Genomic DNA, 24345 nt, shown 5'->3' on the forward strand with positions numbered 1-24345 from the left:
CGCCTCACTCTCTTTTACTGCCAGCACAGCAGAACGAGGGCCAGCTCCTGTCTGGGTGCCTTAGCTACCAATTGGAACCATAGAACGGTTTGGGTTGGAAGTGGCCTTACTAAAGCTCATCCAGTACAACCCCCCTGCAGTCAGCAGGGACATCCTCCACTACAGCAGGTTGCTCAGAGCCTTGTTGAGCCTCAGCTTGAAGATCTCCAGGGAGGGGACCTCAACTACTTCCCTGGGCAACCTGTTGCAGTGTTCAGCAGCCTCATGCTAAAACACTTGTTCCTAACATCCAATCTAAATCTGCTCTTCTCTCATTTCAAACCATTGCCCCTCATCCTATCCCTGCAGGCCTTTGCAAACAGTCCCTCTGCAGCCTTCTTGTTGCCCTTTCAGGGATTGGAAGGCTGCTATAAGGTCTCCCCAGAGCCTTCTCTTCTCCAGGCTGAACAAGCCCAGTTCCCTCAGCCTGTCCTCATAGCAGAGGTGCTCTAGCTCCCTGACCATCCTCATGGTACCTAGCTCTGTAAGACACACTTGTAATTACTTATCTTTAATTCTGCTACTGTTGTCAGTCTGTTAGAACAGTCAGATACAAAGATTTTTTAAACCCTGGTTAATAGCTTTTCAGAGCACACCACCTTTTCTAGTTACTGACAGACTCTTCCTTCAGATACGGCGCAGACTATTTGTGACAATTACTTTGCTGGTGCAAGTGTCTCTGTTTACAGCAGATTTCTCTTGTTTAATGATCCAACACCTGAATGATCACGACCTGGGACCAAGCTTTGCTGTCCTCCCTGTTCTGCAGGCTGCAGTCTTAACTTCATGAGTTGTCAGGTGAAGGAAAACGATACAGAGAAACATGAGTCCAAGACACTTAAAGGCTGTTCCTTGAAATAATGCAAATGAGGGGAATCAGATCCAGGCCTTTTTCTCATTCAACAACAGTGTTTTTTGTGACAAAAATAAAAAACTTGTGCTAATCAGCAGGTTTGAGCCATTAATAAACATAAACCCCTCAATCCCTCTGTCCCCAGTCAAATTGAAGACACGGAGAACATGAGGTGCATCTGGAGGAACATATCTTCTCCTTATCGCTGATGCAACTGCCCACAGGGTCTGCCCTTGGCCACAGCACCACTGGACTCCTCCAGTGACTTCAATACAACTTTTCAAAGGGGTGAGACCAACATCACCTCTGCAGTGCAGGCTTCTCAACATGCTTCTCTCTGTTATTACTAGCAGAGAGAGCTTCACATTCCTACTTCCATCATTACATGCAAAAATGGAGGCAACTAAACTAACCTGTATAAAATAAAATGTGTAAGAGCTGGCTGAACCTTTCTGAGACCAGGGAGAATTCACTTCCACCCAGCTTTTGCTGAGCAGCAGCGGGCATCACACAAGACTTTTATTAAACAGCCACTAGAGGGCAGCAAATCATCAGCGAGTAAGGGGCGGGGGGTGGGGGGGAAACAACGCAAACCAACTCACAAACCAAAACAACCAACCAAACGTACACGAATTTTTCAAGTGAAATGCTCCACTATCGGAAAGGCAGCCCCCACCCCTTGCTGCAAATGTTAGAATTTAGAGTGTGTCTTCCATCTGTCTACATACATACACACACAGAGTTCTCCCCTGCAACAGCAAAGGGAATAGCCAGGTGAAGCAAAGTCTCAATCAGAGCATGCAGATTGCCCTTCATCGAAGCTAATCTCCCCGCCCAGGCTGACTTCCATCAGCCGTTCAATTTGTACACAGGGATGTGCAGAGCACTCATATTAAGCTGTTTGTACTGTTTCGTGCTTCAGCTCCCTCAGAAATTCTCCTTTTTCCTCAGATAACTTTGCTGTACATCAATCTTAAAAGTACCATGAGGCTATGAAATCATTTTACCAAGCATTTCCAGTTTCTTTGAGGTTAGTTTGTTAGACTAAGAGCAGAGTACGACAGTTAAGTAAGCAAGGAGACTACAGAAGAGGAACCACGTGCTTGTCTTCCACTGATTTCCATAAGGCAGGTTTTATTGGCTCCACTCTGCCAGCATTATTTCTGGATTGCTTTCACAAACTGAGGCCAAATTCTTTCCACAATAATTTAGAAAGAGGAGAGCAGACTTCATGTCAGCAGCTTGACTCAACTCCATTAACCAGCAGTGCTCTAACTCAGCATTTCAAGAATATTTGCACAAGCAATGACTTGTTCAAAGAAGGAAATCTGGACAAGTACATCTCAATCACACATACATACATCCAAAAAAGCAAGTTAAGGACATTCAGAGATGGTTTTGTTGTTACTAATGAAGCTAAACTCTGTTTCCATCTCTCTCTGGCAGCACCAGAGTAACCGTGCCAGTCCCATGGCACACAATCTGCTGGCAGCAGGGAATTGTGTTAATGAGCATCACAGAATTGGCACACAACCCAAAATTCATTGCAATACAGTAAGGAATGATTTCAGCACTTACCAGTCCACGAAGATTTTGTGAGACATTAAGCTACCACAGCAGCTAACAGCAACTCCAGGAACTCCACCTCCCCTCTAAGATGGCTGGCGCAGGTGGCAATCTCAGAGGGCGGGAAGTGCAGCTGGCCCCTCACCCAGGTGAGGGCAATCACCTCAGCTCTGAGCTACCTCCTCTAGCTACAGGTGTGCCTGGTCACTGCAGAGTTGGACTAAACCGCCCTCAAAATTCCCTTCCAATCCCGAACGTTCCATCATTCTTATGAAAACTTAGCACAGGGCGCAGTTACACTTCCCCTTTGCAATGGTAAGGAAAAATAAACCCCACCAAACGCATGGAGATCTGAAGATACTGCAGCTAATGAAGCCTGAGAACAGCTGAGTACACACTGGGGACAGAGACCAGAAAGCACCACAGTCCTCTTGAATAGCATTAGATTCTGCATGAGTCCCTTCTAACTGGTGCCACAGGATGGATTTACTTCATCTTTGTGTTTTGTTTTCAAGAGCTTTAGGTCATTCACACCAACCTTTAGCAGGTTAACCTATCAGACAGGTTTGTGTCCTGCTGCTCCACAGGCACACATGTGAGTGCCATGCCACAGCTATTAGCAAAAAAGGCAGCTATGCTTAACTGGGCATGCCATCACTTCATACATGCAATCCTCATTGTTTCAGGTAAACCCTTAAGCCATTGACTCCGTCCTGCCACAAACAGCACCTGGAAAACCACCCAGCAGAAGAAATGGGGTGACTGTTCCCCTGTACTCAGCCCTGGTGAGGTCACAGCTCAAGTACTGGGTTCATTGCTGGGCACCACAGGAGAGGAAGGACATTGAGGTCTTGGAGTCTTTCCAGAGAAGAGCAGTGTGGCTGGTGAGGGGTTTGGAGGGCATCATACAAGGAGCAGCTGAAGGATGCTTTCCCTGCCCCACATGGCAACCCCCAACCAGATGGATCACCTTGTCATGTCGTAGTGGTCATCCCCAGACAGATGGCATGTACCCACCACTTCCCACCATTCTCACCCTTCATCAGTGTATTGCATTTGATCTTGTGGAGTTCAGCAGCCTTCAGTTTATTTTCCACCAGAACCCTGGCATTTAACACAGCTGCTTGTGCTACAGGCTCTGGAGAAACAGGCCTAGAGTTCTCTGAGTGGGTGCTGGGGTTTTGTTTGGTTGGTTTGTTTTGTTCATTTTTGTTCCCTTAAAGCAAGTAAACCCAAACACATTACCATACCTCCTGGATGGTGCTGACATACCAAGTTGTGTTTTCAAGCACAGCAAGGTCTCTTGCTCTGCTTCAAAGAATGTTTGGTCAGTTTAGCACAGCCATAGATGATACCCAGCTTCCTGCAGCTCAGCTTTCCCTTCTCAGGTACTTGACAGCTTCCTAAAGCTGTTTCCATTTATCAAGGAGGCTTTGAGTGCCTCCTTAGCTGCAGCCCAGTGCCTTTATTTAATAGTGCTTTTAATGACAGCCATTGGCAGGCAGACAGGCATGATTTTCCTTGCTTCCATCTCACCAAAAGCCAGACAGCCTAGAAATATGAGTCTAAACAAATGAGCCATTAGTGCCAGCTGGCTATTGCTAATTGAGTTATATATTTTCTGTATTATATTACATTGTTGCCTCGAGGTCTTTACTTCTGCTCTTAATTTCTCTGGTCCTCTTACTTTATTATCCAAGTGTCACAGCTGAACTGCATACAACAGGAGGTTCTGTGCATTTACTTCGAACATGCTGAAAAAAAATGAAGGTCTTTGAAAATCTCAGAGTAATTTCTCCAAGATCTTTGCAACAGAGAGTCTGAAAGACATAGTTTAGAGGGGTGGCAGCTCCTGGCTTGCTCAGGTCCAGAGACCTGAGAAGCTGTTGCAGATTTTGAGTGCAGAGAGTGCAGAGGCACTTCAATACTGAACAGTGCCCAGGTTCTCTGGCTGCTCTCCTGGACAGGTAGTATTTCAGAGAAGATAAAGCCCTATACAACACTTACAACAAGTATGTCAGAGAGGCAAAAAAATGGCTGATCCCATGGGATGCAGAAAAACTCAGGTAGGAGGAGATAGGTAAACCTGCAGGTGGGAATTCAGACCCAGTTTGACAGTGACAAGACCTCTAAATCCCTTACAATTTTTAAGCTCTTAGCCCAAGCCTGCAAGCATCTTCAGCATCATTTTGCTATCAGACTTGAATTAATATTCAGCAGAAACTGTTTTTCAGTACAAGTCGCTGAAAATAGCCCCACATTTGTACCAGGGACTGCATCAGGGTCTAAGCCTCTTACTGTACTAAGCCTTTACACCACTCATTCTCAACACTTCTCTAACCTCCCCTTTAGTTACAGCACATATTATCTGACACTGCCTCATCTTTGACATCCAACACGAAGAGAATTTTTCACCTGCAGGCTGCCATTTTCTGCTGCATGATGTATTCTTATGCACACCTTGAAGCACAAGCCTAGCAACACCACAAAAATCCTCTTTGCAGAAGCTCCTGATATCAGAAACACAATATGCTCAGATGTTAATGACCAAAATTACCTTAGAGAGCTTCGGACAGGCTCCAAAATAAAATGACTCTCTCTTCTTATCAGAGGTAACCAATTTCTGCATCCAGTTATCATTTAGATGTTTGTTAAGCTGACTGAAGGAAGGTCACTGAAATGAGATGCTGGAAAATAGCTGTCTGTGGAGATGTATGAGCTCTCAGACATTCACAGACTCTTCAATTAGGGAAAGAAACCACCAACACCAACAGAAATCTTTTAGCAGGCAGCTGGCCCTTGTAGGATATGTGAGCAAGCAAAATGAAACCAGCTTAGAGAATGAGTCCTACAGTTTCACAAGAAACCCTTTCAGACTCATTGCAAGTCTCTGAAAATCAACCTCTTTTTGTAAATGAAAGTTGTTTTATTCATTCACACCTATAAACTGGTTGTTGTTTGGATCTCTCTCTGCTCACCACTCTCTGGCACCTCAAATGGTTAAGTAGGGCTCCAAGAAGGTTTGTGTTGTAGAGGAACATGAGCAAGCCCACGCTGTGGCTGTGTTATCCCTATACTGTCACCTGCCACTAAATTCACACTGTTGTTTGACTGCAAAGGAGAAAGAAGGGGAAACTTACAGTCAAAAGAGGAAATGGAAGATGTGAATGCAGTATTTTTCTCCCTCACTTTTCCATTTTCTCTCTCCATAACCACTGTCTCCCTCCCTGAAACCAACCTCATGAGAAGCTGCAGCTTGGCTGTAAAAAGTATGTCTGTCTAGAAACTTCTCAAATGTTATCCTGAGTTATGAACCAAAAGCATCTCATTTCTCACTCATCTGACCTAAGCTGACTCCCAAGAGGAGACAGCCTGGCTGGCAGCAGTGAAGCAAAATGAATGTTTCCTATAGATACAAATATGCATTGATGTAGGTTGTGCTCAGATTCTTTATCATCACCGTCACCACAGCTGTCACTGCTGACAATAAAAAGTGAGTACTCTGATAAATTGTTTCAGAATTGATGAATGCCTCCTCCAAGGTTATTTTCATGTGGTGGGACAGCTGATCACACCAGACTTGCCACAGAGCACAACATACACATTACTTTGTGAAAAATCATCAGTTCTGGGCAAATCCATCCATGCATAGCTCAAAAAACCTGACTGCAGCTACACAAAGCTGCACACTGAGCCCCTTTTACTCGGGTAATTTAAACTCTGATTCATTCAAAGGAACTCAGACCCTCATAAGCTCTGGACTGTAAATCCAAAATTGCTTTAATTCACTTTTCATGTGTATCTTTCAATTTTCTTTGAGGAGCAACAGACTAAAGCAGGTCTTCATTTTTTTCCATAGCTCCCAAAGAGGCACAAGCTCCCCTAAATGAGATGGAAGCTGTAAACTGAAGAGATTTATTTCATATCACACACATAAATTTTGCCTCCTGGAAGAAGGATGGAAGTGTAGGAAACAGAAGGAACTGACTCCTAATAATGATATATTAAACTCTGCAACCCAGCCTACTCTTCTGAAAGGTAATAAAAGGAAAATCAGCATCAAGGACTGCAAGGAGATGCTAATGCTAGGATGAAGGATAGAAGTTGTTCCTGCTCTGACTCCCCCTTTCAATCACACTTAATTACAGGCCAAGGACAGCAGTTACTTGGCTGGTCCTCTCCATTGTATTAGTGTCTGGTCTGCATGGAGCATTTTTAGCCAGTAGGAAGAGCTTTGTAACAACAGCTCAATGACAGAATGTCACAGCAATGACCTGGAGAGCAATACAGATGGTTTGTCCTCAGGGACCTGCAGTAGGACCCAGAAAACTTGGTACCATCTCCTAGTATAGGCAGCAGAGCTGTTTTGGGCTGATCATGAAACTGCTCTTCTGCCTCCTTTATCAACCCTTATCTGCAAACAGAATGCTGCAATTATCTGGTTTCCTTTGTCTTGCCTCTTCACAGGGGAATGCTTTTTCATGTCAGGGGGAATTGATGACAAGGATGATCCTTGACTGTGGGAGCTCACTGAACGTCTTCCAACTGATGTATTTTTTTAGACTGAAAATGAGCAGTGTATTCATTTCAGTGGGAGCCAAGAAGGCTCCTTGAAATAAGCTTGAAAAAGTCAATTTAAATGATCAAAGAACTTTCAAGAAGTGACTTCTGCAAAACCATGTAACAGACAACCTTGTGTTCTGCTTCAGACTGCGCCTGCGCACTCTGGCATTGCCTTTTAACCGAGGCACTGTAAAACTGAAGCCTTGTAATTACATCTTCTCCATCCATCATCATCACCACCTCAAATCCCCTCCATTTGTCTAACTGACAGCTCAGAAAGATTCATCTGGCATCTAAATATCAAATCAGGTTCTTCTTGCTTTTGTAGGGCAGTAGCAGTGGCAAAAAAAATAAAAGCCCCAAAGTTTGGGTTTGGCCTTTTCTGAGAGAGATTTTTGGTGGGTTGGTGTCTTTGGGGTTTTTTTTTTGGGTCTTTGCCTTTTTGTAGCATGTACAAAGAAAATACATTGCTGATGTTTTACAGATGTACTGGCTTTGAGCTGCTGACAGATGCAGGAAGTTGATTTTAGCTAATATAATTAACTAGGATGACCTTCAAACTCACAGGGTATTAGCACATGCTCTGTTGAGAACAGCAGTGTGCTACTGCCGCCCTCAATTCGAGTGCTGCCCTCAGAACGGTGTGATGTGGCTTCTCTCAGACATGGGAACTGCTGCATGATTCCAGTTGCCAGCAGAGTTGGGAATTTTGCTTTCCAAAGGGAACTTTCTTGGGATACCACCTCTTCCCCACTGGTCTGTAAAGCAGAGAGGTTCCCATGATGAGGACTTGGAATGTGAGCAAGCACCACAAACCATGACGCGCTAGATGCCACGAGTGAGCCTGAGGTTCTCAGAGCTCTCCTTGTAATTTTGGCCATAAATCCTTCATAGGCAGGCTGTAATCACTGTCATTCAGGGAATGAAACTCACCCATGTACCTCAAAACCCCTGTCATCCATCAGCTTCGTGGCCCTCAGCAAATTACACACTGTTTCTTAGCCATACAACTAGGTAGGCAGTGCCTGCCTACTCAGTGACAGAGCAAGCATCAGTTAGCTCACGTTTTTAAAAGCCTCCCAATCAAACACCAGAGCACAGCAATGCTACACTCAGTCACACTGCTCCTTACTCCAGCTGCTGACTGTGCCCAAGAAATGGGTCTCACAGAAAAGAGAGAGACAAAAGGTAAAGTGGAAAAAAATAAGAATGGAAGGAGCAGTTTCCAGCACAGAAGTAAATGATTCATTTTGAGGAGGGGCATGGTGCTGTCACAGTGTTTTTAACATGGTAAAAGCCACATGGTAATAACCTCAGGGTGTCTGACATTGAGGAGGATGAGGGTTTGGGAAGAGGAAGAAAGCAGAGCATGAGGCTGCAGAGGGAAGAGGCATCTGAGCAAAGGGGTAGGGAGCAGCAGTGGTGCTGTTTGACAGAGAGGTGAAAGGATCCAGTGAAAGAGAAGCCTCAGATTGGTTTCTCCTCTCACCACCAAAATGTTTAGATCTTTGTGCCAGCTACTCCTCCTCAGAGATGAGTAGTGTGAGCTGCTAAGGCGTTTCAATGCAAACAGTACCCTCCTCACCCCGCTGGCTCTTCCACTCTAACATCCCCCTAACATCCTGTTGGCAGACAGCGTAAGACTTGTGGGATGTAAAGCAGCTCTGCCTTGTCGTGTGTGAAAAGCTGCTCTGCGCTGGGAAACAGCGCTTGCAAAAAGGTGTGAATGTGACAAGACTCAAACACCAAGATCCCCTATTTAACTACAGAGCAGAGAGGAAATATTTAGCACACCTCAGGCTCTCAATCTGGAGGAACCCATTACCGAAGAAGAAACCAGCAGAGGAGCCTTTGTAATGTGTATGCTCACCTCCTGGAATCATCAAATGCATCCATTTATTTAAAGAGCCTTGTAATAGTTCCTCACCTTTGTGTTAATTAAGCCCCGTGGCATTTTTCATTCTTTGTGGCACCTTCAGTTGACAGCTGCCTAGGGAAAGGGATCCTTCCTGCTGTTATTGTGAGATTTTGTCAAGTTTTGGAGTTGCACTGAAACCCAAGCTAGATCCTTCCCCACTCTGCAGTGAAGAATGTCTCAAACATTACCTTGGTGATTATGGCACTGACACTGCACAAGCCTCAGATTCCTGGTCTGAACTAAAAAAGAACAGAAACTCCTACTTGTGTTTTCCTGCCAAAGTGCACTACACCCCGGCCCAGAAGTCATTCTACTGCTGCTGTGCTTGTCTCCACCTCAGAGTATTAACCATTTACACAAACTGGTTTGGTCCCAACAGGAGACTGAAACAGCTCCTCCAAAACCAGATCACAGAGCTGCGTGCCAACATCTGTTTGTTTCCAGCCATTGTGCACAGAAAACTGTTCCATGAAACATCATTTTCACAGCAAACAAACTGTGTTGCTGAACTCGCAGATCCATTTCCAACCATAGCAACAGCTTTGAGAAGCATTTCACTTCAGCACTCACCTGGGGCCAGCACAGGTCAGCCTGCTGTGCCTGCACTTCCTGGAGCATCCCCACACGTGATCAGTTACCCTTCTATTGAAGGATGAATAGGTTGCACAACAGAATTCCCCTCTTCTCTTCCTCCATTTTAATTACTGCCCTAAGTAGTTAGGGCAGACCATAGCTGGGTCCCTCTTGGATGCTGGAAAGTAGGTTAATACTCCCAGGTTGTTAAAAAAACCCACAGATATGGAGTACACCTCTGTCTTTAAAGAGAGTTAAAGATAGAAATGAACACCTTTCATGGAACTCTTTAATTCACAGCTTCTCCAGGGGCTAGAGAGACAGTCTGAAAATTATCAATGAAAAGAACCAGCAATGAAGGCAAGGAAATTGCCACCTTGGAGTTTAAAGTGCACATATCTACTGCACGTCCTACAGGCAGCCCCCAGGCCAAGCAGGGGATCAGAAACAAAGCCTGCAAACAGAAGGCTGGGCATGCTACCAATGTGATGATGTGTAAAGGTGCTCTGCTGTATTCAAACTCCTTTTTGGACTAACTTTTCAGTAAAATCAGTTTTAAGGAGTGCTGTCCGGGAGGATTTCGTAAGTTAGCGTGTTCAGGCAGCTGCTAGGAGACAGAAAATGATGCAAAGCTGCCAATTATTCACCTAGAACAAACATTACCTGTCACTAAACTACTCTGCAAACCATTCCCAAATTGTTTACTAAGTCATCTTTGCAGCTTACTATAATGTATTACTTGAAAATATTTACCTTTGATCAAAGCCAAAAGAATATCCACACGTCACTTTTAAAGACAGTTAAGCTCTCTAAGCCTACCCCTGTTGGCACAGTGTTGATCTGAAATACCAGAAACACCCTTGGCTGACTTTTGATAGTACCTTTACCTGGGTTTAGTAATGCAGTGAGTTGATGATTTAATATTTTTATAACACAGTGGGATATAACAGAGGCTTTTCACACACAATTTGCTTTTGTCTTGGCTTCTTCCAAGAAGGGCTTGCTTGAAGTTCAACTACCCACAGAAGGGACAGAATTCACCCAGGAAGGTCAAAGTAGCATATTTTTGCTACAATGAACACGACAGGCAGGTTTCAGCACGGCCCAGCCTCTCTGCTTTGCCCTCTATTAAGTTTTGTTCAGGAAAAACAAACAGGAGCCACCATTGTTAGTTTCAGAGCTGCTGATACCAAGTGCTTCATTCCTCTCTTGTGCACATGCAAGAAGAGGAAAGAGAATTGTAGACACTGATGTGTGAAAAGGCATTTGTCCCGAGTTTTTTGCAATGTATCTGGAGAAAAACCATTTACTTGTCTGTGGAGGATGTCCCTGCTCACTGCAGGAGGGGCTGGACTAGATGGCCTTTGGAGGTCACTTCAACCCAGACCATTCTATGATTCTGTGCTGAAGCTAATGAGCCCTCCTGAGGGGCCAGGCTATCATCCTCTGCTCTTGGGACACTATCTGCCTGCCCTGATTAAATATTTTTGTTTTTCTGTGAGAACTATGACCCAATGGCCCTGGCAGTGAAGGGGTTAAGAGAGTGATGGAAAAAGAGCTGCTTGGTTTTGGAGTTCTCTTAATTGAGCAGAATTAATTGTGCTGTTTCACTCCAGGCATACTGCAGTCGTGACACCCATCAGAGCGGTGCTCCGTGCTCACAACACCCTCTGTCACTTTGTAAGTAACAGCAGAACAGATCATCAGCTGCTTCCTACTCCTACCTGGGGCTCCTACCGTTTTTACTTCTACTCCACCAGTCTCTCAGATGATCCATCAGCTAGGAGAGCATGTTGGGAATGCTCTGGGAACCCTGTGGTGCAGAGTATTGAAGTAGTGGCTGCCAGAGTCAGAAAGTCACCAAGGGAAGCGTAGCTATACATCAACCAGATGAGAACACTTGCTAGAAATGAGGCAGCAGGCTCTACCACCAGTACTTGAGGTAACAGCACATCTACACAACACTGACATCTGATCTTTGCAGTTGTTTCACTTTAGGATAATCCCCTCAAATGACTTGTGCATGGAGGCCATAGCTCAGTCACCCAGGAACAGCTCCCTTCACAATGTATTCATGTACTTACTGTTTCTTCACCAGAACTGTGAGCACCCTTACCCCTGCCATCAGCCCTGCAGCTGAGCTCTTGCTGCTGGCTCTGGTACTTACCTCTCTCCAGGACACAGGACATGGCAACTGCTTTGTTAGGTGTCTAGGTTGATGTCTTGCTGTAACATGACAGAGGGGTGTGCTTGGGAGTACCCTTCTTCTTCATCCTTACTAAGGGTGTGATTTCTGCTTAGGGTCAGCAATAACCTTGCTTATAAAACGAGCTGCTAGGCACACAAACATGGGCTCTCACCTCCACTATCAGGCTGGCTGCTTGCTAGCATGGTCCCCTGATGCCATGTGTTACTTTAGGCTCTGTGACTGTCCCCGCCTTGGTCCCAGGCAGCTGGCTTCTCGGAAGGCCAGCCCTGAATGCCTGAGAAGGCTGGGAAGAGGAGTGGTGAAAGAATAGAGGGATCTCTTCCTTCCCAGCTCAGGTCTGCTCTGTTTGCCATAAACTCTCAGTGTAGTGGGGGCTGTTCATTAATAACCTTGGCTCCCCTCTCCTCCAGCACCAGCTTGCCAGAACTGACAGTGAGCAGGGAACTCGGTGATGCCCACTGCTGTTCATCCTGCCCTGACATGAGACTGCATCTTTCCTCTATGAGCTGAGCTCAGGGAATAGCAGTGAGTAATTGGCTGTCAGGAGGTGTGCCAGATTCCTGGTAAATTCTACACTGCACTTTGAGGCGACTTTGCAGAAGATACTCTGTGGCTACAGAGACTAAGCTGACCCTTGCTGTTTTCATGGAAGCAACTGTGTCCCAATCACTTGCTACATTTGCATACTCTGTTAACTAGTTAGAGGTCATGATGGTGACAAGGGTTATATGGGCCAAATTCCCAATTAGGTCATAACATGATGCAGCCCCACAACTGGGTTCTGGCAGCATCCTGAAAGAATGAATGTGACATTTCTCTAAATACAGAAATACTGCTGTCCTCTCCCTTTACCTTGTAAACCCTGTTTTCTATCAGCTTGGGGTTTCTTTTGCATTGATTCTCCTCCCTTCACACTCTGTGATTAAATGTTCTCCTCTTCCCCAAACTTACTGTCTGCAGTGCCTTTCTCCTGGGCTCAGTCTGGACAAGAACATGCTGGAAACAAGCAGCCTTGTGCTGCTGTTCTGCAGCATATGAGCACGTAGAATTGCTGCCTTCTCCTCATTTTATCTGCACACTGTCTTGGTTCTGCTCAGCCAAAGGTATCTATGCAAAGAGGGAGAAGAGAGGAAAAGCTTCTAGTCTGCTATATGTAGATTCCATTCAAGAAAGGCAAAGGCAGGCCTCAGAATAGAGAAGCCTCCCCTCTCACAGGAATCACACCCTCCCTGTGCTCCTGGTACAGACACGTTAGTGGCTCTCCCTGCAGGCACCAGACATTCAGCAGCTGGACTGTGCAGCACTGAACTTGTAACCCTTTTACCCAAAGCTGTATTTTCCCAGTACTTTGTTAGGAAAAAAGAAACTGAATCTCCTAAAGCAATTTGGATCAATTCACCAACTAATAGAGTTATTTTTTTGATTAATGGCCTTTTCTTAAGGTGAGTTATGTATAAAGTATGACTGCACACATTTAACAGAGAGCCCCAAGAAGTAATTGTGTTTTCAGTGAGCACACAGTCCAAGGAGACAAATTACAGAGGATTAACAGCACCCTAAAGAAACCATAAAGCTAATCCCTGACACAATGAACTCCAGATTCAATGTACAGCTCTAGGAGATGGATATTTATTGTCTTAACTGGAAGCCCATTGTCAGGAAATGGAATCAGTCTGATTCATCCAGGAGTGTGCATGGTGTATATTCAAGACCCACCAAATGGACATTTTCTGCCTCTCAAACAATCTCTGTTCCTTACTCCCATTAAAAAAAGTGAATGCATGAAAGCTTTGGCTCCTTTCTGCTCAGAACAAATTGCATGTTCTTGTGCACTCCTAAACAGAAAGCATCATTACCAAAAGCCACCAGGAGGCAGCACATTAAAACATTTGTGCTATAAAAGGTCATCCACAATTAAAAAAATCCTCCAAACCTCAAAACCCCCCAAAGTCCTTCCCCTCTCCCCTATTCAACCTGACATTTAGCAAATGTGCTCTTGCATCCCCCCTCCTTGTCTCTGTGCTTTATGCACTGATCTCTACATACCTGGGAACACTAGCAATTCCACTGCTGTCAAACAGCTTGCTGCAGGCACACTTAAAATGGAAGTCAAACTGATTTCTGGAATAACATTTAGTGGAAAAAATGAGTAAACAAAACAGGTAGAAGTGATAGGGCAAAACAGAAAACTTCCCAACAGACTAAACAGCTTTTGCTGCCCCAGGGGCTTACCTAAGCATTCTACCTCCTTGATTATTCTGATTATTCATCTGTTGTTTACAAATGGACAGCAAAATGCAGCCAAAAGGGAGCAGTGAAATTTTCACAAGCGCAGGAATATGCTCTTGCTCCTTCGACAGGCTCCTGGATCACTGCCACACCAACACCACTGCTACAGCTCTGGCTCTCTACTATGCTGGCCCTCGCACAGAGCTGGAGAAATCATCTGGCTCTGCACTTCATGACCCTTGAAGGCTGGAAGTTGTCTCCTCTCCTCTGCTGCCTGGGTCCTTCTTTTCTGCTGGTATAAAAGACTGTTCTCAGCTGTGGCTCAGCACAGAATAAGAGAGCCTAAAATCACTGCAAACATTTATAATAGCTTTTAAACTGCTACATTAAATGCTAATTATGTATGGAGTTTTATGGTCTACACCTGCAAACATACAATAAATGCTCTTACAGCATGTTCTGTTAGGCACTCAGCATGTGAACTGCAGTTAAGGCAGCTACAGAAATGTGCAAACTACTTAAACCACTTCTAAGTAGGGATCTATGAGCAAAGGCTGTCAGCAAATACAGCATCAACAGTTGTGCAATCAGGTCTTAAGGAGAGGCACCGAAAAACTAACTGAAAGAAATCACCAAGGCAAACACTCAGATTTTCAAGCTCCAAGAGCAGCTCCTAAGAAGCTGCATCTCTGTTTCTGACTTAACCCAGACACCACACATACTCCAAGGGGAAAACCACAGCTGAAGGGGAAATCAAAACACAAGCCCAGTGTCAGCAGAAATCACAAATTTATTAATTCTTAAATATATCAATCATTTACCATTATGGCAAGAAATATGTACACTGTGTCCCATGGTAAACTGCAGTGTTCCAAAATGACAGAAGTGTAATAGCTCAGCTGTGGTGGAGAGAACAAATCACAATTTCCTCACGGCTTGGTGTGGAAGACAAACTTGGTCTACATTAATACGTCAACACCACATGCTATATGGTAGGAGTATAAAAAAAGACAACCACCCCACCCTACACCTAAGTTGTTAACTTTAAGTACATTTATGCCACTTATAGCCGCTTCACAGAAAAGAAGATAAAAGGTAAAATAAACTGATGAGGGGGGAAAAAAAACCCAAAGAAACAAAAAGAGGCCATGACTTTTTTTTTCACAGATCCCATTGGCAGGTTAATATGGCTCAACACATTTATTGTAGATGCTTATTTTAAATATATATTGTTTAAAATCATGTAGTAATTATCAGAGAAGCTTAAATCCATCTACCATACATCCACTAGTAACAACACCAACATGTTTTAAGAACTGCTTTTGATTAGTAATCAACACAGAAATGTGAAATGATACAAAGTAGGAAGCTTTCCTGTTTTAAAAACTCCAGGCTGCTGAGTTTGCAGATTTGTCACCACTAAAAAGGACATTGACTGAGATACCATGCACTGTACAGCGCTGCAGCAAACAGTGAGCCCTGCTGGGAACAGAACAATTAACAATGACAAAAATAACCCAGGCCTCTGGTTTTCTACTACAAGTGGAGGAGAATTAACCTAAAAGCTTGCAAGGATGTGTTTTCACAGCCAGGTGTAAGGAAAGCAGAACCAGTCCCTGTGACACTTTGTGTTCTGAGCTGACACTGAGAGCATTCCCCACGCAGTGCACAGGCGGTGGCAGCAAGGGGTCAGGGCCACCACGGTCTAGTAAGGCTGCAAAGATGCTGTCCTTGATCCTGTAAGGCTGCAGGAGGGATTGGAGAGACCACAAGCAGACTGAGAGAAAGGAGACACCAATCTGTGCTCAAGTGTTAAGAGTCCTACTAGAGATCTGGTGTATCCACAATGTTTCACACAATCACAGAATAGTAGGGGTTGAAGGGACCTCTGGAGATCAAAGAGTCCAACCCCCATGCCAGAACTCCTTGCGTAGGACAGTGTCCAGGTGGGTCTGGAATGACTCCAGAGATGGAGACTCCACCACCTCTCTGGGCAGCCCGCTCCAGTGCTCCATCACCCTCAAAGATATTCCTCCTCATGTTCAGGAGGAATTTCCTATGATCAAGATTGTGCCTTTTACCTCTTTTCCTGCCACTGGGCACCACTGAAAAAATACTGGCTCCATCCTCCTGACACCCACCAAAGCTTTCAGTATTGATAGGCATTGAAAAGATCCCCCCTCAGTCTTCTCTTCTTTAGCCTAAAAAGCCCCAAGTCCCTCAGCATTTCTCCATAAGAAGGATGTTCTACTGCCCTAATCATCTTTGTAGCCCCCCTTCTTTCCAAAGAAGCAACAGCAGCAGTGGAAAGTAAACTCTTCATACCGAAGTTTTACAGCCTAATATTTCTCAAGCACATCTGGTCTACAGCTTAACCAACATTTTAGAGGTTTTTTAAAGCCTCCTTAAAAAATCTACAGTAAACCCTAAAAGCGATACAAATCTTCCTCTATTCTTCCATTTTAGTCCTCAAAAGCTGCCCCTCAGGCATCACTTAAATCTAAAAATACATATTCTTTTTTATTTTGGTTAATCATCCAGTAGAAATTTTGACTTAACAGTAAGAAAGGAAAGAGTCAAAAGGGAAAAGAGAAGCTGCTGGCTCCCCAGGACACTGATGGTTAATTCTGAAGGGACCAAGCCAGTAAATGATGAGATTTTTCCAGTTTACACAGACTAATAAACTAAAAGGCTTCAGCTGGTACAAAACCAAGATATTATCACTTCCACATTTATCAGTGCTTTTGTCCACCTACGTGTTGTCATAAAAAGCTGTTGTCCAGTAACGGAGCTGCCAGCGGAAATCCTGACCGTGCCTACCAGAACCAAAGCAAAATCCTGGGACTCTGGGGGAACAGAGGAGTCAAAAACCAGTTCTTAACAAATTAAATAAACCCCACCCAAAACAACAACAACAACAAAAAAGGTAAAGTAAAATGTACTTTTTGGAAAGCTTGCTTTCTTTTTCAGTAAGTGGGACAGTTTTCACAGTTGTCTGTCAACACCTGGCATAAATGGAGAAAGTGACAAATGTAGCCTGTGTCTGCTGCTGTCCATCGACTATTTTCTTGTCTTTTATGCCTCATTATCCTCTGTTTGCATGGAACATCACCTTCATTGAAATGTTAACAGTGTACAGATGGAATATACAGCAACATGGTGCGTCACAAAATGTGTTACATGAAGAACCTTCACAACTTCATGCACTCAGAAACATGCATGAAGAGAACGGGATGGCCAAGATGGTAATCACCCGGGTGCGTTGGGTACAGAAAATGCAAGAGCGGCACTGCTGATATTTTTAGCTAGGAGGAAGGAGAAAAAACAAACAAACAACAGATTGCCATTACTGAAGTAACATCACCACCAGATTACAATACATGCTCAAGTGTTAGCCAATACTATTTAAAACAAAATCTTCTCGAGATCATTTAGCACAATGTTGTGCAGAAAACCAAGGGAAAAGAAAACCCCAAACGCTCAGGCAAAGCATTCTTTTATTTTTCAAACCACTTTACAGACATTTTCCATCTTTACAACATGCCAGAGAGGCTGTTAAAATGAAAAAGGAAACTGAGGCAGGGAGCCAAAGCTCCTTAACCCATTTCTTAAAGGAAAGAGGGCAGAATTCAGAGGGAAGTCTCCAAGTTTAACTTACTTCCTCAGCACGTACATTACAGACACTGCCACAGACTGAGATTCTCATACAAAAACTGAACCAAGTACAAGGAGGAATCAGGTGTCATTTACATGCAAGACATGCGAGAGCCGTATGCAAAGAGAAACCAAAGAAAAGGAATGTGTAAGCAAGTAGTTAACTAACTCAGCTTAGAATATCAGTTGTATTACCGTAGCATCTAGGGGCCGAAGTCATGACTGGGATCCCGCTGTGCTAGGCACTGTACAAACACAGAACAGACTCTTTACTGAAGTCCTCATGCTGTTTGATATTTTACTCAAGAAAGTATAAGAAGGTGCAAGGTGTGACAAGTGAGAACCACAGGTCTGAATTTAGGTCTGGGAGTCAGTTTTAGGTCCAATAGCCCTTAGACTGCCAGCATCGTGCAGGTCCACTCTGTATATGCAGACAGAGTTCTTAAACACATGGAATATAGAAAGATTTCCTGCCGTCAGTCAGATCACTAAGAGAAAAACAATGGACAAGCCAGAAACCAAAGTTTGTTTTGTCTGACTCACAGCAAAAACTACAAATAACATTTGTTTATAAGCTAAACCTACATGTGGGCTCATATTCTGTTCCAAGTAAATGATCTGTTTTAAGGAAACGTTGCCATATTCCTGTAGCTGCCAAAGAGCTCAATTCTGTCCTTAGATTTATGCACACTTCTTGCTGTAGTCCTGAAAACAAGTAAGGGACTGTGCTTGCAGCAACTGCTGTGACATTAGACAGGATACAGTGCTCACAAAAGCAGCTCACAGCTCTCAGTGCTTCTGCAAGCTTATTAGATTTGAAATTCGTCTTCAGACTCTGCATGTAAAATACTTTTTTATTATGGAAGTGCCATGATTACCTACTGTGTATTCTCAGTAATTAAATAAACATTTAGAAATAGTTAGAAAAGAAAGGAAGGATCATTCAGAACCATATTTTAATTCAACTTTTTCTGTAGCCTTCCAAAATGGAGTTACTGCTACCCTGCTGCTCTGACTGGGAAAAGTAAAGTTTAAGGTAGCCTAAAAAGATGCTCGGGATGGGTTCTGTAAGGTGCTAGATGGGAATCTACCTCTTAAACTGGAGAAGATGGAAATTAGAGAAAGAAGGTGTAGAATAAGTGAAATAAAAATGACAGTGCCTGGGCTGAGAGGGGAACTATTAGCCTAGAGGAGACTCACTAGGTCTTTGCCAATGACCTAAGCACAAGCAGGAGTGATCTCAGGTAGGACACTTACACTCAGGTGGAAGGCACTATAAATACAAAGGAAAACAGGAGTATTGTGCAAGAAGAACACGAGAACCTTGAGGGCTGGGTAATCCAGAAATGTCACAGGTAGTAACAGAAGTACAAAGCTGCACACTCAGCACAAATTTCTATACAGTCCTTGCTTGGAAATGGCAGTTGAGGATAAATAGGTGGCTGTCTTAGATGATCTTCTAAAGTGATACAGTTGACAAAACTGCCAAACCCATGCCAGAAGAGAGGAGGTGTGGCATTCTCCACAGGGAAAACAACAACACTGTGAAGTCAAATAAAACTCTGGCCACAACTCTCCACAGCATTTCAGGAGAACTCACACTAATGAAATGACAAACCTCAAACTGAAAAAGACAGTGAAAAGCTATTAAGGTAGCCAAGAAAATGGAGAGTCTATCAAGCAAATGCCAACCAAGGTTGCACTGTTTATTTACCCTATGAAAATAGAAGGTGGGAAGTGATCTGAGCAGCCTTTATACAGAACATCTCATGTCCACATGCTCCACTATAGAGCAATGGTGAAGGAAGAATAATCAGGGATACAATGAATACAACTAACATTTAGGCTGGAAAGTAAAGTTTCAAACCATCATATCAATGATGTTTTAGACTGTGACATCAGCAATTCCATAAAATGCTATTTTGTCTTCAGGATTCTTTCCTATAAATATGCTTAGGCTAAAAAAATAATTTACATCCTCTCTGCCCCCAAACTTTTATCCAAAAAAAGAGAGAGAAATCCCCCCTCCCCCCAAACCTAAAGAAAAATGATTCTCTAGCCTAATTCATGGAATTCTGCTATAAGCAGTGCCCAGGGTGCAGGCATCCAGGTGAAGCTTTCACTTTTCTCTCACTTATGGTTTCTGGCTCTACACATTTCCAGAGCATATCCCTTGACAGAATTCTCCTCCAGGAAAACACCAAAAAATCCACATAACACTGCATGCTCCAGGGAAATGTAAGTACTCTTTCCATATTATCTCTTTAAACACTGGCAGTGCAGCTGGAATGTGAAATACAACAGATATGTGACATGGCTCCTACTCCTGTTGGCTCCACATCTTTTAAATAAAGTTCATTAGTATCACAGTATCACACTAAGGTTGGAAGAGACCTCAAAGATCATCGAGTCCCTAGGCAACAGGATTGGTTTTTCCTAATAATAATTAAAAAAAAAAAGTTAAAATATAAGACAATTAACCCCCCTGAAGTGTAACACTTCATTCTATCATGTTCTTTACTGTATCAAGTATTATTTCATGTGGGAGGACAATGTTGCAAGATGTAAAATATGATGGAGCTCAGAGGATGAAATCTCTCATCATCCACACCAGGAAATTCAGCCACTATCCATGTTAAGACATCTCACAGAAATGTAATTCTGTCCTATATAGGGGGCTTGCACCTGACTAAGTGAAGCCTATACCAGTACTATCCACTTTGGAAAGAGCCTAACCTAGGCAGAAGTCAGTGATGTTGAGCTCTGAGGGTCACAGCAGCATTAGTGAAGGCTGCAAGCAGAAGAAAAGCAAAGGACGTGAGCAGAGCCTTCTGAAGAAGCTATGACTCTTCATCTTGTTATTGCAACTGTGGGTGTGCTGTAATCAACACTGCTGAAAATCTGACTCCAGCAATTCAGGTTTGCTTGTGGTGAGTCATAGCACAACTTTGAGGGTATGAGAGGGCCCACAGAGATGCCCAAATGAACAAGAGAAAAATGATGAGCAGAGACAGGCTGATCCACACAGAAACTGTAACTATCAGTGACTATTCAGCAATTAAGAGAGTGTGGGAAAAGAGGTAAGACTGCGATAGGAACTTGTATAACTTAATGTACAACGTAAACACAGCAACTGGCTCAAAACCAACCTGCAGTGAACATAACGAGGCCTGAGTAAGTAGAAGTGGCTGGAAATCACAACAAGTATTACTCAACCTTCAGTTTTTCAGAGCAGTGAAACTTTTTACCTTGAAACCTACTGGTCAGCTCTAACAGCTCCATGTAACCTACTGCTTTTTATTTGTCCAGGTTTTCCTGATAGAATCTATTTCAGGTTTTCCAATCTTATTGTGTGTGACCTGTGTCAAGCCTTCTCTACATGAAAACATTTCTGTGCTCTCCGAGCTGTCAGTTCAGGGACTGAGTTGGATCAGTGGGCATCACAGTCAAAAACAACAACAAAACAAAGCATCATTTAAAAAACAATTGCACCAATACTACCTGCACACTACTGAATATAATACACACTGCATAAATGAACACAAGAAATTACACTTTCAAGAGAACAGTTTCGTAGTTTTTAAGGCCAAAAGCAGCTATTTGACTATCTGGTCTGACCTATATAGTTTAAGCTGGTGGTCTGAATTGTTTCTTACTTGATAGGAACTGTTGGTGACCCTGATCGGTGAAAATGAACGTTCTGCCACTTGCCGTCGCGGCGGTGCCAGACCCGCGTCTCCTCTGACTGCATAGTCTTTGGCATCCCGCTGCCATCCATGTACTGCGTCAGCCGGATGTACGCGATGCAGGCAGCGTCCTCACCCACCAGGTGGACGTGAGGGTTGAGGATAATGGTGTGGATTGGCTTGTTACTTTTGGATAAAGCTAGGAACAAACACACACACATTACATTTTCTCCAGGCAAGACAAAATTATTCATAGAATCACAGAAGGCTAGGGGTTGGAAAGCATCTCTGGAGATCACACAGTCTGATCCCCCTGCAAAGCAGGACTGCTTAGGGCTTACTCTGCTTTTGTACAAAACAAAACTCTCAAGATTAGGAGACACAAAGCAGTAATTAGTCTTTGCTGATAATCATGACTGACATCTAGCTCAAGTACACTGTAGAAATGAACAGACAAAGCATGAAGCTTATTTTCCTCTTTCCTATAAGAAAACCAATCAAATGGTCAATAGTACAGATTATCTCACAGAATCACCATTCTGGGGCTGGGAGGGACTTGAAAGATCATCAAATCCCTTGCCAGAGCAGATCACCTAGGGCAGGTCACTCACAACACTGTCTGATGTCTAGTGACATTTGTACATAATATTTTCAGTCAAAAGAATTCACTTTTTAACTTACTCTTGTGACATATTTAATGAAGTGCTGCGATCTATGAAAGCTAAAAAGCAGCAGTAAAGAAAGGCAACATTTTTAAGGAAAAACATGGAAAATGCTGGTTTTGAGATGAAAAAAATTGGGAATATGATAACCCTACTTTGTGGTTATATATGTTACATGACACTCCAAATCTTTATTAAATCCACTCAAGGGGTAATTTTTCTGCCTTATAGCTGACGTGATTGCAGTACATATATATATATATAGATGTTTATAATATATACACACACAGAGCAATACAAAAAGGACAGCTGATCAGATCCTCAGCAGCGCAGACTGACTAGGCTGTCCTCCCCAGTGCATCACTCAAGTGCTGTTAGCTGCAATCACTGTAATCACACGATTCAGTGACCTTTCGTTTAAGTACACTCAGACCATGAGTGTGCATCATCTTCTGAACAAGAAAGACCCAAACCTGCCAAAGAAGGCCTGACAAGTCAATGGTACTACATGTAGGAATGTTTACTTGTGACTGAAAACCCCAGGATATTTTTATGCCTCGCATCATTATTGAAGCAAGATTTAATTGTAGTATTTTCTCCATTGGAAAACTACAAGTACGAGAATCACTCATCTACAGTTTGGTTTTTGTCTTATACATCTTGACTTTCTCTTTTCAAGTAACTGAAACTTTCCTCTGCTATCCCAGATGCCCTATGATATGTAAATGAGCACAGCAGAAACAGATAGAAAAAGACACAGAAAGACTCTGAGGAAAATAATACCCCTTTCCCCTGCCCAAATCAATGAACTGCCAAGTCAGAATGCTAAGGAGACCAGAGAAACACAGTCTGAGGGAACAGATGAAGATGTGCAGTGATGATAAAGTTAGGTTTACCATTTTCAAAGTAAAACCGATGGAAGTCCATCCCTTCTACTAGATTACCCAAAGCTTCAGGTTCAAAAGATGTAAGGCCTGGATCACAGATTTTTCTGTGGGAAAGAGGAAATTCTGTAATAAACAATGCAGTTGTGTAGCACAACTCTGCAGAGATGACCTTCTAAATGTTTTCTTTATTCCCATTGGACTCATGACTTACCTGTGCCATCAGACTGGAAAAGAACAGAGCCTAAATGGGGACAAGTACTGGAGTTGTGGTTTCATCTCAATGAGTAACTTTGGCAGCTTACTTTAGGTAGACCATATCTCATGAAATCATCTTCTGACCAAAGAACAAGACTGCCAAAGGAGACCTCCCAAGTCAACAGAATCACATCTGGGAATTTTGATCGGTAACTGTGCAACCCAAAGGGTATTTTTTCACCTCTCACATAATTATTTCAATGAGATTTTTTTTTTTTAACTGACAAACACACTCATACCTCAACATCCATATTCACATGCAGGATGTCAAACACATCAACTCTCCTCACTCCTCCCGAAATGAGAGAACTTACGTGTAAGCTTCAAAGTCTCCATTGTTGATAGCTTCAATCAACTGCTCGGTAACCTTGATAATCTCCTGCTTACGAGCTAGAGAGAGACACAAACACAACTCTTAAAATGGAAGGCAAAGTGGAAGGAGCCAGCTGAAGGGCTGTCACAACAGCTGTAACAAACGCATCCTGTCATTCCTCAACTGCATGAGGGCCATCTCTCTTCCTTCTCTGAGCCCAAAGGACATGATCTCGTATTGCTGCTTTACACTGGTTTGGCTTCAGTGTTCTTCTGTATTCATGAGGAATTTAAACATGGCAAGATCAATCCTCTTTCCTGGAATGCTTCTAATCATCTTTCCTTCTCTGAAAGATCTGCAGCTTAAAGAGCAAAACCAAACCATACCTCAACTCTCAACTCCAAATGAAAGGAATCTGTCGATTGTTTCACAAGTCATGCTCTCATGTTTGATATACACACAGGGCCTTTCCCTTTTAAGAGTCTGACATCCACCCTTGAAGTATTGATGCTTGGTTGTAAAATGCTTAACTCATCTCTATTACCACAAACCTCAAGCAGATCATATTGCAGTACATCTAGTACTAGTACTAAGTGCTAAACACTACCAGAAATACAATCCATTGCAAACAATAAGCAGAACAGGTATTTCTCTTAAAACTATTCAAGCTCAAGCAGTGTTTGCATTTGCCTCAAAGGCAAACATGTGTAGAACAGTTTCTCCTTTATCTGTTAGTCAAGAAGGAAACCCATAGCTTAGTTTTGGCTCATTTGACAGAGGTTATACTAAACCAGTACAGCGTAAAACAAGTTCCTGATTATTGCCATTATCTTACTCTAGGAGGGCAAGATGGAAAATCTGAATTCACTTTGAAAGCTGAATTCTCTCTTGGTTCAACCTGATACCAATGAAGTTCATCCAGACCTGCACTGCTCTTA

General features: G+C 43.2%; 1 protein-coding gene across 19 annotated transcripts in view; it reads right to left on the reverse strand.

Annotated features, from left to right (window-relative positions):
• Nucleotides 1-14722: 14722 nt before the first annotated feature.
• The window catches only part of CAMK2D (calcium/calmodulin dependent protein kinase II delta), a 130655-nt gene continuing 121032 nt past the window's right edge, over nt 14723-24345 (reverse strand). For 17 of the 19 annotated variants that reach the window (XM_068153895.1, XM_068153893.1, XM_068153898.1 and 14 more), the window contains 5 exons: nt 23409-23484; nt 22849-22943; nt 21261-21489; nt 17800-17849; nt 14723-17255 (listed from right to left, as the gene is read on the reverse strand). In XM_068153895.1, the coding sequence (XP_068009996.1) occupies nt 17843-17849; nt 21261-21489; nt 22849-22943; nt 23409-23484 (407 nt within the window). In that variant the 3' untranslated portion in view covers nt 14723-17255; nt 17800-17842. Of the gene's footprint in view, nt 17256-17799; nt 17850-21256; nt 21490-22848; nt 22944-23408; nt 23485-24345 lie in introns of those variants that run through there. The other 2 variants (XM_068153896.1, XM_068153900.1) reach the window with 2 other exon arrangements.

This window comes from Melanerpes formicivorus, unplaced genomic scaffold, assembly GCF_026170545.1.
Source record: "Melanerpes formicivorus ecotype bairdi unplaced genomic scaffold, bMelFor1.0.p_v2 SCAF_27, whole genome shotgun sequence".
Classification (NCBI taxonomy): Eukaryota; Metazoa; Chordata; class Aves; order Piciformes; family Picidae; genus Melanerpes; species Melanerpes formicivorus.